Genomic DNA, 12,989 nt, shown 5'->3' with positions numbered 1-12,989 from the left:
ACTTTAAACTTTAAGTCCAGGCCCGATTAGCCTTACTGTGCATAAAGTGGACTTAAATCACCAATTCAAACTAACAAACATGAGCCACCCGATGAATCAACGTTACGTAAACAGTACCTCTCACAGTGTTACGAAGAAACTGTGTTTTAGTCAAACATTTGCGCTGGTTTTAGAACAAAAACTAAATATTTTAAAGTTTTTAGTACCTAAAAATCCGCTCTTTAAATATAACTTCACTTCCTTTTCGCTTCTGGCTGGAATCACGCAAGGGGAAGCATGTAGGTTCATTTTACGCCTTATCAATGCTATCGGCATAGACTTTACTTCAGGTTCAAGGGCGGCCGCAGAGGGGGGACAGGAAGCTCTTGCTACCCCTGAGATATCTGAAAAGACTTCATATAATTCTAATGGTGAAATAGTAGCGTGAAAAGATGGACGAGGGGTACCATGAAAGACAGCAGACTAAGTTGTCTCTGATATCTGTGCAAATTTATGCACTTTTTAGCCACTCAGGAAACACTGACGTTCTGCTGTCTCTTTGATTCAGTGTCTCAGGTATGGGCGGTTTTGTGCAAACTGAACATTAAACACATTTAATTCAACCTAGATCTAATATTAATTTCATTTTGAATATCTCAACCCTTCGTTATTGAAAGATCGGCACTTTGTCCAAGTCGTACTTATTTACGTTATCTAAATGTTCATAAACAATTTTTCCAGTGTTTTATTTACGAAAAATTATGTCATATCCAATCGACCATGTGGTATTATTTTGCTACTCAAAATATACATAATTTTACTATGCTATAACAATGATATACTGGTAGGCTATAACAAATTTGTAAAACAACAAATAAAAATGTTATGAATTCTTTATTGAAATAAATACACAATAAATACGTACAAAAACAAACCAATTAAGTTAAATTATGATTTCATAAAAATGAAAAAGTTATCACATTCAGCTATGATTCATTAATTATTCTACAAGAAATTATGAGAACTCTAGAAACTAATTTATAAAAATGTTACTATGTACAATGGATATTCATAGTTCGAAACGTTTCACAAGAATTTGTAGCTAATCAACTTAAAATTAAACAATGAAGTTAACAACACATACTAAACTTTATATTATATTTACAGTAAGTTCATATAATGCATTACAGTCCATTTTCAGTTAGGTGTGCGTCATATTAGCGTTGTGTCTTAAATTATAGTACTGTAAGAATATAATATAGACTCTATTTGTCAAGGGCGTATTGGTTTATCTTAGAGGAAAATATTTGTTCTTTAAAACCTGTTGTTGCATTCAATTTCATAATTTGAACCTCATTTGAATGCGAGTTCAGAATAAAACATCATCAAAATAGCACGTGGGTCTTTTTAAAACTATATCTACATTCAGTATAACACGGTAAGCTTAAAAATTAAAGATCTATTCCAAAAATTTAACTGTTATCTTTTCATATTTTAATTTTATTAGAAATATTTGGTGAAGTGAATATGAATATATTTCCACCAAGGCAATATTCATTACAAAAAAATAACATAACATACATGGAAGAAAACGTATAAGCAAGAGAACATTCTTGCAAATGCTTCTGGAAAAATGTAATTCAGGCACTCTGAAAGAATGCTATATCAGTGAAGAAATATGAGCTTATCTTTTATTTCAGAATTTATGAAAGTGTGAACAGTCAAAACCATAATTCAATGATTCAGTTAGGTTATCTTTGTTTACGTTTGTTTTTGTATTTGAAACACAGTGTGAAACTGGCCATTAAGTCTATACAGCCGAGACATAAACATTGTCCTACGGCTCTGTGAGAGTATGTTCATGATTTGGCACCATAATCCAACAAGAATTTAGTAACATCGCATTTAGAACATACGTTTACTTGAGAAGACAATACATACATCTTATAAATTGCATGTAGAAAGTGCATGTCTACGTGGATATGTGTGTGTCGTTATATGCAAGTACGTGTCACAGTCTTTCATCAGTCTAATATTGATTTTTCCTAGTCGTCTTTCGTCTTTGTTTATTATAGAGCTAGAACGCTTTGAATGCACTTTAGTAACCTACTTTGTACTAATGTAGAGCTTATCTATGAAAATAATATTAAAATATACTTAAAGCAAGAAAAGCTACTTATGCTAGAGTACATAACATACTATGTTAATTGTGTACAGTCATCAGCAGAATTATTATATAAAAATCAGTTTTTATGAGGACACTATAAGTAGTGTGAGTTACCGGTATATAAAGCTTTCTGTAGCATTGTTATCTTGTCAATGAGTGGTTCTTAGGTTGATCAAAATGTTTACAAATGTAATTTTCGTAAGTTGAGTTAAAGTTAATGTCAATATATTAAAAACAAGTTTAGGTATATATACCAGCTCCGCCTCCAAGTTCTTAAATTTTCTTTTAAAGTATACTGGTCCATTGTAAATACTGTTGTAACACACTTAGTCTACCCGTCAACAGTTTGACAATAACATTTAACCGTCATGCAGTCTTCGTCAGCGTGTTAAATAATGTCTCTACTTACAGACTTAGAATCACTCACGCACACGAACACATAACAGCAGAAATGTACCCAATATATGAGTTGCAGATACACATCAACCATTAGTCCATAACCGTACCTTTTTCTAAAATCATGTATTTGGATTCATCGCATAAACTTTGGTGCGCAAAGTAGAATAATCCAAACCTGACAATAAATTACTTAACTTATATCTATGAGAAATTAGTCCTTGTGATTTGCGCTTACGTCATATGCAATTCCAGAACTTCCCAACAATATGAACTTCAAGTTGAAATCCAAATGAAGAGAACGGTACAAAAGCTGTCAAGTATCACCTACCAAAGAAAATTATATTAGTTTTGGATGAACGGAAATCTATTAAAGCATGAAGATTTTTAAATAATTGCACATGAAAAACAAGGTTTGAAAAATTTAACATTTTCGTAGTCACACTTTCATTTCCCTGCAAACATATATTTTTTTAGATATTTAGGGGGGTTCAGGGGCTTCGGACTCCCCGAAAGACTTACCAAATACTAAAATTACATAATGAAAATATACTTGCTTAGCATTTGTTGTATAATTGACAGTTATTAATTTCCTCTGAACATATTTGAAGGTAAGGATTATATTGAGATCATACTGCTTTGAAGGGCAGTATCAAAGATTTATGTTTGCACACTAATATTTATGAAAATATGTACAAAATATTAATCAGGAACTTCACTTTTCAACAATGGATCCTAACGTCCGATAATGTTATTTAATAAATATTCAATTCTTCATCTATTTGATATTAATTTCTTTGCCATGGCACTTGTTTTTATACAAATTATGCCGATCTTAACTACAGATAAGCTAGATAACGAATATGCGCTGTAATATGTCTATTCTAATACCGTCTTTCTACCAAGTCGTCTAATGAGAACAATATGATTTATATTTAAATTATTATTTATTTTATTAAAATAATTATAATGTAATTATTTCAATTTTTTTATTATTATTATTCCTGAAACTCTTTATTTGAATCTCCCCGAAAATATATTTAGATATTTACCTATTACTGCGGCTGCTGCTGGCTTGGCTGCTGTGGGGCCGTCTGCTGCTGCTGCTGCTGATTGTAGGGCGTCCAGGAGTCGTAGTAGCCCCTGTAGGCGTGGTGGTGGGGCGTCCACACCCTGGAGTAGGGACCGCCACCGTTGGCCGAGGCGGGAGGGGCGCTGTAGGAGTCGTAGCTGGGCTCGTTGGCCGACGCCGCCGCGTGGTAGGGCTGGTAGTCGAACATCGGGACGGCCGGCGCCATCATGCCCCCCTTCTTGCACAGCTGAAGGAAGGTGAGCACCGCCACCCAGATCAGCGCTATCTTGCTCAGGATGACCGCTTTCAGGGACTTCAGTCCGATGAGGCCGACTGCCAGAGGCATGAGGGCCTTCATCTTCAGCTTCATCGCCAGCATCAGTGGGAGGAGCAGCTTCTTCATGATGGTTCTGGCTGCAAGAGGAGATTTAGAATGTGATAATAACTAACTAACTCTCTAGCCTTCTTAAACAAACCCGAAAGAGTATGGCTGCAGCAACACAAGCATCCCCATCCTGGGCAAGGTGAATCCAATGGGTCCATCTCAACGTTGTCCCTCCATCTTCGTCTTGGCCTTCCTACAGGTCTCTTACCATCAGGTTACCCAACAAGAATCCTGCAAACTCCCCTTTCCTCTCCCATTCGTGCCACATGACCTGCCCACCTAAGTCTCCTTGATTTACTTATTCTACTAATATCTGGACATGAATACAAATTATGCAGATCCAAATTATGTCATCTTCTCCACTCGCCTGTCTCCTCATCCCTTTTAGGTCCGAATATTTTTCTAAGCAATAAAGAAAGGTGCAGGAGAAGGATGTTCTCCAACGCTATTGATTGAGATTAATGCCTTTCCATTGCTTCAGAACAGAATATTTACATAATCACACCACATGGAGACCAGCTCCTTTATCATTGAAATAAAGGAAAGATCTTCACAAATTAAGATAAAAACTATTGCTAAGCCGATACCACTTTGAACCGATTCCCGCCGATACCGATACCGATACTTGAAAATTTAAATATGTGAAAGTTGTTCAAAACATTGGTTAATATTAGTGTGTACGCATATGCATCCATTTACAGAAACTTTTGCTTTAAAATGTTCATGAATTACGTCAGATTATTAAATTACGTGTTATGTTATTATAAGATTCAGTTACTTCACACAACATCAAAATAAACTTCGAATTTTGCATAATTTTCAGGGTAATTAGTCTCCGGGAAAGTGTCGCCAGGCATTCTTACAGACCCCGTGAAAGACCAAAATGCCGAAAAAGTATCGGCAGATATTGGATATGGATGTTATTTAATTTAATCATTATCATCACTCATCCTTATCTTCACAATTACCTAAAAGTGACAGAAATTGGAGTAAAATAAACCAAATTAATCAATCAATATTCACTACTCTTACTTTGTGTCAACACACTGAATTTTTCGTCTCATCTTCGGTTACCTGTGATGACAAATAGTTGTTTATATTCCTGTTTATTTGCGCTATACTCTAGTGTTTATAGGACATCTGTGATGAGCCAGTGGGAGAATTGGAAGGGAAGCCAGGTTGCCCCCAGTTAAGAAAATCTGAGTACCCCTCCTAGTACCCATCCCCCTGGCCGCTTCATTGTCTCCGTATTGAATCATTCACCACCTATCCCCAACCTCCACCAAGCATCCATTTCCACCCACATAGGACTTTCCACTTCGAGCAGAGGTTTTAGCGAAATTCTTATTTTCAAGTGCTTACTGTATCTCGCCATTTAGAATGGTAACATAGATAGTGTGACCGAAATTTCTACTTATTCGCCACAATACGCAGTGAAACGCTTCTCCACAAATCAATGTCACACGAAGCAAGCGCTCCCTATGCGGGCGTGTAGGGGTTGTGCGTCGCTCTGGCACCTGCTGGGGGCAATCGGAAAACAGAAAAACATGTTGTTCCCAATAGACCTCCGACCGACTTCCTTTGTTTCCTTAAAATCGCAAATGAATACAGATAACAATTGCAAAAAAATATGTTAACGCTTTCTACTTTTAATTGTGGGTGGAGTGGATATTAAACCCTTGAGCCTTTTACTGAGTGAATTAAGTTATTTTACGTCGGTTTTCTTCCACTTCTGGCTAATTGCGACGATGGGAAAGAGCTGAAGGAAGACTTTACAAAGAACATCCATGTCACGGCCGGGATTCAAACCCGGGACCCCTGGCGCCGTAATGCAGTGCTAACCACTCCTTCACGGAGAGACGTGTGCATCTTAGCGGAAATGGAACCTGAAAACCTTTCATTCACAGATTCCCATAATCATCCATCCTCATTATCGCTATTACTCAAAAGTGGCAGAAAAGCAATGCAAAGTAACGAATGATAATAATAATAATGATGATGATGATTTCGATGTTTCGGAGTCTTAACGTGTAACACTCACTATACTCGTATTCACAGATATGATATATGGGCATCGGGTCTTCAAGTCTTGAATTCTACACACGGACCAATGGAGATCTGCATGATGAGAAATGCTTTGCGAGGTGATTTAATGTGTTTTTTTATTGATTGATTTAGTTTCATTTACTTCGTGTTTCTTGCAATTTTGGGCAATCGCGGCGCTGAGGATCAGTGGTGATATAACGTCCAGGCCGGAATTTGAACAGAACTTTTAATCTTTCCAACTGTTTTATCATCCAGGCTGGAATTTGGGTTCTAAAACTTGGGGGGCAAGAACAGTTTACTTCCCCTTGGTACATAAGGTTTAGCGTAGTGTGCTAGCAAAAGTTGGAAAAAGTGGGGGCGGTAGGGTACTGCCCCCGTCGACCCCTGATCACCGCCACTGTATATATATATTAACAAGGTTGGTCCTCTATGACCTCTATGTCGGGATTATCCTGTTCAGTTTCCTTTACATTGATTGATTGATTGATTTGCTTTATTTTACTTAGCTTTTTCTGCCACTTTTCGCAAATTGCGAAGATGGGGATGAGTGATGATATGATGAAATTGATGAATGGACACTCACAAACATCCATGCCCAGGCAGGCATTCGAACCTGGCACCCCTGGCGTCGTAACGCGATGTACTAACCACTCCGCCAGGTGTTGGCCCCTTTACAACTTTGCACTTTCATTCTTTCTCAACTTCTTTTTAACCTAAAGGTAAGGATTTTAAATAATATCCATACGTTGCTGATATACCCAAAAAATTGTAACTCATTCATTCATTGCTAGTGACGTTATTGCCTCGTACAAAAAAATGAACGAACTGCTTGGAATGCATTTAATTACACGTATCAGCCGATGCTCGAGATATGTGGTGGCAATGTATTGATTGAATCCAGAACTAGTGGTGTAAGGAGAGGACACCCAATTGTCAAATTTACTTCCGTTGTTGCAAACTAACGAGGCTCTGGTGACTAGAAGCACGGCCAGTGTTGCGTCGTCCATATATGTTTGTGACGGTCTCTTTATCACCGTTCATGCTCATTTTCGTAGAGGCCTCCACGATGACGTAGTGGTAACGTAGTCGCCTTGTAATCAAGGGGTTTCGAGTTCGATGCTCGGTGGAGGTAGTCACCTGCAATAAAAGGATTCTAGATCCTTAAATACTCGCTTCCTTGGAAGGCGTTATGTGTGTTGCCTAACCCTACGGCGAAGGAACAATTGCTATTGAGAATTTGTTATTCAAACCCACTTATCGCCGTAGAGGTAGACAACACACATAACGCCTTCCAAGGAAGCGAGTATTTAAGGATTTAGATGTCTAATTTTTATTGTGATCTCACTTTAGGCCTGCGCTGGTTGTCACGGGGTCTCGTTCCGGGTTTATGATTTTAATGTTGTTATTTATCAATTATTAGCTGATTACCGAGCGTTGCCCGGATATTTATTTATCCCAATCTTGTATTAGACAGGAAAATAATGAATTCTAACTATAGTGTAAAATGTAACTAATTTTAAATGTGATCGTGAATGTCACCAATTAGCTTAGCGACTTCGAAAACTATGGATTCGACAATAATCTAGGTCATTTGTGGCATTTTATTTTTCACCTCCTCGCACCCCCATGCCGATAGGTGATGAACGTGGAGTTCAACCGCATTGGGAGTGTCACGAAAACTATGGATTCCATTCGCAATACAGCCTGAATGTTAGACAACCCGAGAAACACTATCGTTGTGCGGATTGCATAGAGTCACGGATGTCTGTTCGTGCGGAATTTAATATCGGTGGTTCTCGATTATTTTTACATGTCACCCCTTCCCACCCCCCCACCCCCTAGGGGTGCCAAGGGTGTCCTACTCGCACAGTATTTATTTCCAGGTTACAAGTGATGCGTGTACCAAGTTTGGTTTAAATTACTCCAGGCGTTCGAGAGTTATGCCGGAACAAACAAATATACAAACCCATACATCCATTTTTATATATATAGAAGATTGTTTTGTCAACACTCTCACTGTGCCTAGCTGAGTTTCTACCTCCCCCTTTTACTCCACGATTTTGTTTTTAGTGTTAGTAAGATATTCGAGCCGCTAAGGAGGGTTCGTTGAAGACACTTGCTGTCTTAGTCCAAGCGCGGCTATAGGCATACCTAGTTTTTATTGAAAATCCGATATGCCGTTCGAAGCCCAATTAACGAAGAGTACCTTTTTATAATTTTATAGAATTTCAATTTTTATAGTTTTATAGAATCTCAATTGTTGAAAGAAAAGATCTAATCATAATAATTTGGCGTTTTGGACCATCAATTTGGCATATTTTAAAACCCCGGTCTCTGCGACCATCGATGTAATTTTTCTCGCGGGACCCACGAAGGGTTAGGTAAAAACCGGATTAGCCTATTTGTGCAGAAAGTAGACTAAACAATAATTGGAACAAATTGAATTGATTGATTCACGATTAGTGAAAAATGGCACAAAAGCGAAGTAAATTGAAGGAAATCAAACCAATCGAGAACTCACCTTCTGTAAGCTTGCGCCCGTCATCAGGGAACTCGATGCTGAAGTTGGGGCCGTCGGGGTCGAAGAAGTTGGGGGTGAAGCTGATGATGGCGCCGTCGAAGAAGAGCTCAGGAAGATGAAGCTTGAAGTCCCGAGTCCTGAGGAACTTGGCCACTCTTCTCACGATCTGGCCGTCCAGGTAATCGTCCTTGCCGCCAAAGTCCCTTCCCAAGGCGTCCTCCAGTTCGGTTCCCGACAGCTCCTCTTCCTCCGCGTCCTTGCCGTTCCTCTCGACGGTGACCGCGGGCGACAGGTTGATGGCCCTCTTGTCCTTCACCAAACCGTCTATGTACAGGAGGAACTTGGTCCTGATGCAGGACATGGTGTCCTTCTCGAAGCAGTTCTCGTACACCTCCGACAGCAAGTCGTCGCTGGTGACCAATCTTTTTGGAGTCGCGCTAACGCCTCTGCCGGCATCTGCAATGGAGTTCTTCGTCTCCTCCGTGGGGAACGCACGGACGGTGCATAACAATGCAAGTCCTGCCAGGACGCGTAAGGCACGCATGATTCTGTCGCAGTCAACGCGCACGCACTATTTCCTCGGAGCGCTATGACACCACCGCACTCGTCCTCTCGACCTGGATGATCGCTTGGCACTGATATTATGCGAAAGGCGTAACCAGCTTTTATCGGCAGCCGCCATGAGCCGCAAAACACGGTCAGGGGGTCAGGCTTTTTCTGTCTTTTGTCCTTGAACTTCATTCCATTGGGTCCCGGCCGAGTGGGGGATGTTGTGCATGGTGGTTGGTGATCTACTCCTCTGTGACGCAGTGGAGAAAACAGGAACAAGATCCTGAAGCGAGAGCTCGTGTTGCCAGGGCGTGGCTGCAAAAAATATCGTTGTAATCTTCCTACTATCCACGGTAACATGAGCTTGGTTCTGACGAGTACTGAAAGTCAAAAACAGAAAGTACTTTTTGGAGCCCCCCCCCCTCAACGGATTTGTGATTGTAATCAAGGGGTTCCGAGTTTGATCTCAAGTGGAGGCACATTACATTAGGTAGTTTCTTTTAAGTCTACTTTATGCACAGAAAAAAGGCTAATCGGGACGACTGGACCTACAGTTTAAAGTGGGATCCGAACCAATGTGTAATGTGCCTCCACCTGGTATCGAACCTGGGACCCCTTGATTACAAGGCGACGACGCTACCACTACGCCATCGGGGAGGCCAAGAAGAAGAAGATGAAGAACTACTGATGATAGAATCAAGGTGTCCTGGGCAGTGGCGACTCTTGGATTTTTCGGAGTGTGGGAAGAAGTTATGGTAAACCGACGAAGGTTTGAAAAAGGGATTCAATTACATTCACACATCTTGCTTGTACTACCCATTGCATTTAGAATGTTAGCTGCAGGCCCATGCTCAAGGTGTGGCAAGGGGCCCTTGCTCCTCACTTTGAACTACGAAATATTTAAATGTGAACGTATACAAATTGACGAAAGTAACATTGACGATATTTCAGATTTTGCAAGAATTTATATTTTCTTCCCCTCTCCCTGTCGTGTGGATTGACGATAATAAAAAGTGTTGCTCAAACTTCCAAATTATGCTAGGATTTATTATTAATTATTTTTTTCAGATATTTGTAATTCTGCATCTACTTTTCTAGAGTCCTGAACTTGCGTTATTTATTTTTAACATTTATGTACACTGTAATTGTGTAAAAACACTCCCCCCCCCCGCCAAATTGTTTAAAATGATGCAAGAAAAGACATGGGTTCAACATAGACCTTGCAAATGTTTAAGAAAATTGTTTACCCCCAACTTTCTGCTGATTTCCTACCATAAAATCTCCTGGCGAACTAAATCGGGCAGGATGAAGAAATTATAGAGGATGGATCGTGGCATGGTTGTAAGGAAGCTTGCAGCTGCATCGGCATACTCACTCCCTATCATTTGAAACATGTTTGCTGGTGAAGTAGAAATAAGATTTGGACATAATTTTATTTCTATTTCCTCAATCATATTCCTTTGAATGCGATTTACCTTTCTAACGGACTGGCGTTTGCAGATTATGCTAGATTTTTTACCATTATTCAAAAAGCAGAGTGCTAGGTGTCAACAAAGATCAAACTGTACTTGGTTTAGTATCATTTTGCTGGGGTTTGCATCGCTGCTTCCTCGGTCCTCGCCGATCTTTGCTACCTCCCCCTCCTCCCTTGCACTGCCCCTTACACTCCTCACCCATCTGTCTGTAGGATGACCGCCGATGTTCCTGAGCGAGCGGCAGAACTATACTCTTTGGGCTGCTGGCGGAGCGAGCAAGAGCAGTCAACTCTTGACAGTAGCTAACCTAGGCAATTGTTTGTACATTGCGCTCATAATTTTATAACACGCATTAAACTTCTAAAACGTAGAGAACTGGAAATAAGTGCAAATAAATTGTACATTTGTATTTTTCTTATTTTGCATCAAACAAAAAAAAACTCCAAAATAAATGGAAAACTGAGCTAATTACTGTTTTTTCTGCTTCTGAATTTGTTTACATTTGGCCTCACAATAAATTATGTGATCACATTTCGACTATAGGATCAAAACTTGATTTTTCGATGATTTTCAGAAAAAATGTTGTGTTATTACGCTTTTCAGATCAAGGTCGGGAAACACGACAAAGCGAAACGAAATTAAATTCTGTCGACTCGAACAGTAATAATACAACATTTTTTCTGAAAAGAGATGATTTTCAGAAAAATGTTGAATAACCAAACGAATATTAGCGTTTTTGTTTGCTAATATTCGTTTGAAACTCATTTTCTATACAGACAGGTTATCTTCGCAGGTCCTTCCCCTTTCACTCTATTCTTATGCCGCCTTTTTTCTTTTCATGTAATAATAATACAATATTAATTAATATTTTACTTATTAATTCTGTTATTTCGACAATAGGATCTTCGAAATTAATAGAATGATCTCCTTTTAAAATTAAATTAAATAATATTTAGTGAGACAGAGCATAGAAATACCAAGGCGATTTTGACCAGTCTATGAATTGGGTGAACTCTCCATTCAATGTGAAATCTTTGCAACAAGCATAATAATATAACATTTTTCTGAAATCCCAGGCCTTCCCCTTTCACCCTGGCTTAGGGAATGTAAAAAAGATGGAAAATTTTAATCCATGTGTAATATTCTTAATAATAACAGTGTGTTCAAAGTACTCATTTATTATAACAAAAATTAAAGCAACATTTTTATGTAAATCATCTCTGGTAATTTAGCATTTGCGCTGAATTTCAAATCGGAAAAAAATTTGATTTGAATTATTTCCTGCTTATTAATTCTGACATTTCGACTCTAGGATCAAAGGATCAAAACTTGATTTTTCGAGAAATTCGTGTTCATTGCTTGAACACGAATTTCTCGAAATATCAAGTTTTGATCCGCATGTAAAAGTTGCCATTGACATTTTTGTGGGAGGATTGAGTTCCTCACTTCCTACATGGAGGAATCGCCCCTGGTCATGAGTTGCACAGTCGTTCGGATCCACATTAAGTGCAGTCCCGAAGAGTGTATCTGTGCACAAAGTGGACTTAAAAAAATAAAAGATAGAATTTAGTAGGCTGTGAATCCTTCGAATAAAATTTGAGTCCCCTCAGTCCTTTGAGCACCAAAATCTACCAACCAGTACTTCACCAGATTATGCGTGGTCAGCGAATCAAGTTTCATCGCTACATCAACAACATTTCAAGACCGGAGTTTGCTACCTCGTCTTCTTTTCAAGTTCCCCTTCAGAACTGAACATTTTGAACATTACACCAGGATCGAATCCGGAACTCGTGCCGAAGGCGGTAGTGTTAACGATTGAGCTCTGCGGAGTATCAATGAGTTTATCTGCCACTTCTTAAAGTTTGATACAGTTTTCCTAAGTAAATGTTATTTACGCACAGGAAATATATATGGGGGGAGGGTCCGAACCAACTGTCTCATAATACTAATGATAACAATAATAATAGTAATAATAATAATGTTAAATTAAAATAATTCGAATTATATGAAATTATAATAATTAATAAATATTACATGTTATTACTGGGGCCTCCCCGATGGCGCAGTGGTAGTGTCGACGCCTTGTAATGAAGGGGTGCCGGGTTCGATACCCGGTGGAGGTACAAGTGGTTCGAATCCCACTTTAAACTGTAGGTCCAGTCCCGATTAGCCTTCCTGTGCATACAGTGGACTTAAAACACCAACTAAATCAATGAATTACATGAAAATGGACGTTATAAGGATAGTGGCATAACAGCACGTATTCATTATCTACATTATGTAAAAAATACTGTCCTAGGAAGGAAATTAACGTCAAATAGATAAAGAACTGAATAAGGATATTAGATTCAGTTGATGAAAAGTAAAGTTCCTCGTAATATTTTATGCATAATATTGTA

The 12,989-nt window shown here is 38.9% G+C and overlaps 1 protein-coding gene across 1 annotated transcript; it reads right to left on the bottom strand.

The window, feature by feature from the left end:
• Window positions 1–906: 906 nt before the first annotated feature.
• Window positions 907–9,190, bottom strand: Osi20 (DUF1676 domain-containing protein Osi20). The gene is made up of 3 exons (XM_083141235.1): window positions 8,567–9,190; window positions 3,595–4,028; window positions 907–2,869 (listed from the first exon to the last, which is right to left on the bottom strand). Exons 1-2 carry the CDS (start codon window positions 9,108–9,110, stop codon window positions 3,598–3,600), a joined length of 975 nt encoding a protein of 324 aa, XP_082997361.1. The 5' UTR covers window positions 9,111–9,190; the 3' UTR covers window positions 907–2,869; window positions 3,595–3,597.
• Window positions 9,191–12,989: the final 3,799 nt, after the last annotated feature.

Source organism: Lepisma saccharinum, chromosome 19 (genome assembly GCF_977018435.1).
Source record: "Lepisma saccharinum chromosome 19, izLepSacc3.1, whole genome shotgun sequence".
In the NCBI taxonomy this organism is placed as follows: domain Eukaryota; kingdom Metazoa; phylum Arthropoda; class Insecta; order Zygentoma; family Lepismatidae; genus Lepisma; species Lepisma saccharinum.
Note: the sequence above shows the minus strand (reverse complement) of the source record. Positions and strands in the feature narration are given on the sequence as shown.

Coding starts and splice junctions, on each gene's coding strand:
- Osi20 (XM_083141235.1), bottom strand. CDS start 9,110: ATGCGTGCCTTACGCGTCCTGGCAGGACTTGCATTGTTATGCACCGTC. Junction 4,029..8,566: donor CGGGCGCAAGCTTACAGAAG/GTGAGTTCTCGA, acceptor CTCCTCTTGCAG/CCAGAACCATCATGAAGAAG.